The 3,097-nt window shown below is 16.0% G+C and overlaps 1 protein-coding gene across 3 annotated transcripts in view; it reads right to left on the bottom strand.

The window, feature by feature from the left end:
* Nucleotides 1–1,749: 1,749 nt before the first annotated feature.
* LOC102678133 (sn1-specific diacylglycerol lipase beta-like) overlaps nucleotides 1,750–3,097 on the bottom strand; it is a 15,445-nt gene continuing 14,097 nt past the window's right edge. Inside the window, exons 13-15 of one of the 3 annotated variants that reach the window (XM_006621160.2) lie at nucleotides 2,325–2,443; nucleotides 2,034–2,228; nucleotides 1,909–1,926 (exon numbers count right to left, since the gene is read on the bottom strand). In XM_006621160.2, coding sequence (XP_006621223.1) covers nucleotides 2,051–2,228; nucleotides 2,325–2,443 — 297 coding nt within the window. In that variant the 3' untranslated portion in view covers nucleotides 1,909–1,926; nucleotides 2,034–2,050. Of the gene's footprint in view, nucleotides 2,229–2,324; nucleotides 2,444–3,097 lie in introns of all 3 variants that reach the window. The other 2 variants (XM_031513150.1, XM_006621162.2) reach the window with 2 other exon arrangements.

Genomic DNA, 3,097 nt, shown 5'->3' with positions numbered 1-3,097 from the left:
ATACATACATATATATATATATATGTATTATAAATATATATTATTTATGTAATGATATTTAAATCGAACTGATATTTCAGAAAATTTTCCAAATAGAATTATATTGATAAAATATTAAATAATTTTTAAAAATTTAACAATTCTTAAATTTTACAAAATATTAATTTTATATATTATAATAAATATATATATATATTTATACATAAAGTTTCTTCCATCGCATTATTATCAAATATATTTATTTAAGTGTTACTTGTGCAATAGTCAATTGTAAATGCTAAATCATTTTTGCATTTACATTTCGTACATTAGCATTGTTCCACTAATTTATTAACAATTTGAACATAAAAAATAATACAAATTTTATTTGCAAATACATTAAATATTAAATCTTCGTATAACAATTTTGGTGATAAATTATATTGATTTGATTTGAACATCATTATTGCTATATTTTTACTAAATATATAGCAATTATAAATATATTATACGATATATATTAATGTGCGTTGTATAAATATATTATCCATACATTTAAATTTCTTTTTTTATTTTTAAATTTTTGTTTTATTTAATTATTTTTTATGTTAATGCTTTTTTTTAACTCATAATCTTTTTAAATTTATTTCTATTTGAAATTTTTTCTTTATTAAATTTTAGTCTTTTTTAAATTTTCTAAATTTAATTAAGTTAAGTTTTATAAATTTTTATATTTAATTTATATATATATTTTTCATATATATATTCATTTTTAAATTGTTAATGCAATATATATAGATCTTTAATATAGTGTTGAATGTTAAAAATACGCAATTTATACAATAATTTTTTGCACAATTTTAAATGGATGAACTTTGCTAATCAATTAAAAAGCCACTAGATGAATCAATGCTTATAACACTATTCATTGAAAATTAATAATGTTAAAAAAATAACAGAACATATTATTTATATTTATAAATATAAATATCTATTATAGATTATTAAAAACATTGTTTAATTACTTATACCATTTATATTTATATATTATTTGTGTTTATGTTGTTTTATATTGATTGTTTATTTAAATATTATTTTTATGCTTTAAATCTTTCAAGGAATTGAATTATGCTTCTTATTTTATTTTTATATTTTTATATAATTTAAAATATATACATTTATTTCACGATTTCCTATTTTATTATTGAACAACCAAATACATTGAAAGCCAGTAGCATATCATAAATAATTAAAATAATTTCCTTTTCTACAATGATTGATATGTACGATTATATTTTCATTATTTAATATTTTATTATATGAAAGATAAGAAAGAATTTTTATCCAATTTTTATATCTAATTTATTTTTGTATGAGTATTCAGTCCTAGTATTGTCATCAATTTTCGATTTATTTGCTTTTTGATTTTTCATTGCATTATATATTCATTTTTAAATTGTTAATGCAATATCATGAGAAATATTCTTTGGAAAAAATTGTTAATCAAATATTAATATTATAATATATGAAATTGTAATTTTTCAGATATAAAATGCTATTATTATATTACAATATCGAATATTTTTTAACAAATGTATAGAAATATTGAATGTTTTTAATATAAGATAAATACAAAAAAAAAGCAATTTTTATTATGAAAAAGAATATAGTGAAAAAAAATTTAATTAGATATAGAATTAATATCAATACATAAAAACAGACTTCTATGGAAAGTAATAAGTGATAATAGAAATGATAATAGAGAAAGTATGTGAAACTTATCTATTTATTTACTTATTTATTTTTTTACAATTTTAACTATTTTTCATTTTTATATTATTATAAAATATTATTAACATTACCCTGAGATTTGTACAAATAATAATATTCTTACTTTATAGTAGAATTCAAAACATTGTTACAAAATAAAAATATATGTATCTTTTCCTAAAAAAAAAAAAAAAAAAAATGAAAAAATCATTAATAAAAAATTGCATGCTTTCAAAAGTATAATATACAATAGTATAATTTTTTTTTCATTGCATACATTTTACATATTTTGTCATAAAAATCAAAGATCAATACTTTGTGATAGATTTTTTTGTTGTTCTACCAGCCTATTAAGAACTTTTCCTACATTTTCTGGTAAATGATCCAATAACATTCGTGGCATTACAATCAATTCAGTAAATTCTTCTGGTTGTGCCCACCGCATTTCGAACGTCTTTTCTTTTATTTTTAATTTCTTCCTACAAGAAAAAATATTACACATAGTTTAGCATTAAATATTTTTAAAATATTGCTCAATTTTGCATAATGTTATATATAAAATAAATTTTATATACTTTTTGATGTCTGATTTATCAATATTGCGTTCAGTTATATGGAGTATTTTACCGCTTGTATATAATCTTACTTGAGAAAACCTCCTTTTCATAAAATCAGGTTCATATATTCTATTTTCCTATAATATAAATTTCTTTTTATTATATATATATATATAAATTTTACATATAGAAGAAAATTTATAAAAATGGCATAGTTAAATAAAATGGAATAATATTATATATATTTTGTTATTTCATTTATAACTTTGTTAATATCTTTTATTTGTAATATAAAGATACTATAAATAGTTAAAAATAATTAAATGATAAAATAGTTAAAAATAATTAAAAAATAAATAAATAATAATTAAAAATAATTAAAAAATAAATAAATAATAATTAAAAATAATTAAATGTGTTATGATGAACATAACTAATTATATTTGTGCATAATAAAATTTTTTTTATTTTTGCCACATTTTTCTGATTAATTAAATAATAACTAAATAATTAATAATGTATTAAAAATGACTTTTATTTTTTTTTATATTTAAATTTTCGATAATTCATTTTAAATTTTTGATATTTTTATTCAAAAAATACTATGTACTTTTTTGTTGCAATACATTGTCTAACAAAATATTTAAAATATATCTTAATATATATATTAAAATAATATCTGAAATTAATAAAATTTTTGAAATCTTAATTTTCCAGAAACAAATTAATTCAATATTATATAATAAACATTTAAATTATTCATTTATAGAATATTACTTGAATATTATAAT

The sequence above is a fragment of the Apis dorsata genome, unplaced genomic scaffold (genome assembly GCF_000469605.1).
Source record: "Apis dorsata unplaced genomic scaffold, Apis dorsata 1.3 scaffold_598, whole genome shotgun sequence".
Lineage (NCBI taxonomy): Eukaryota > Metazoa > Arthropoda > Insecta > Hymenoptera > Apidae > Apis > Apis dorsata.
Note: the sequence above shows the minus strand (reverse complement) of the source record. Positions and strands in the feature narration are given on the sequence as shown.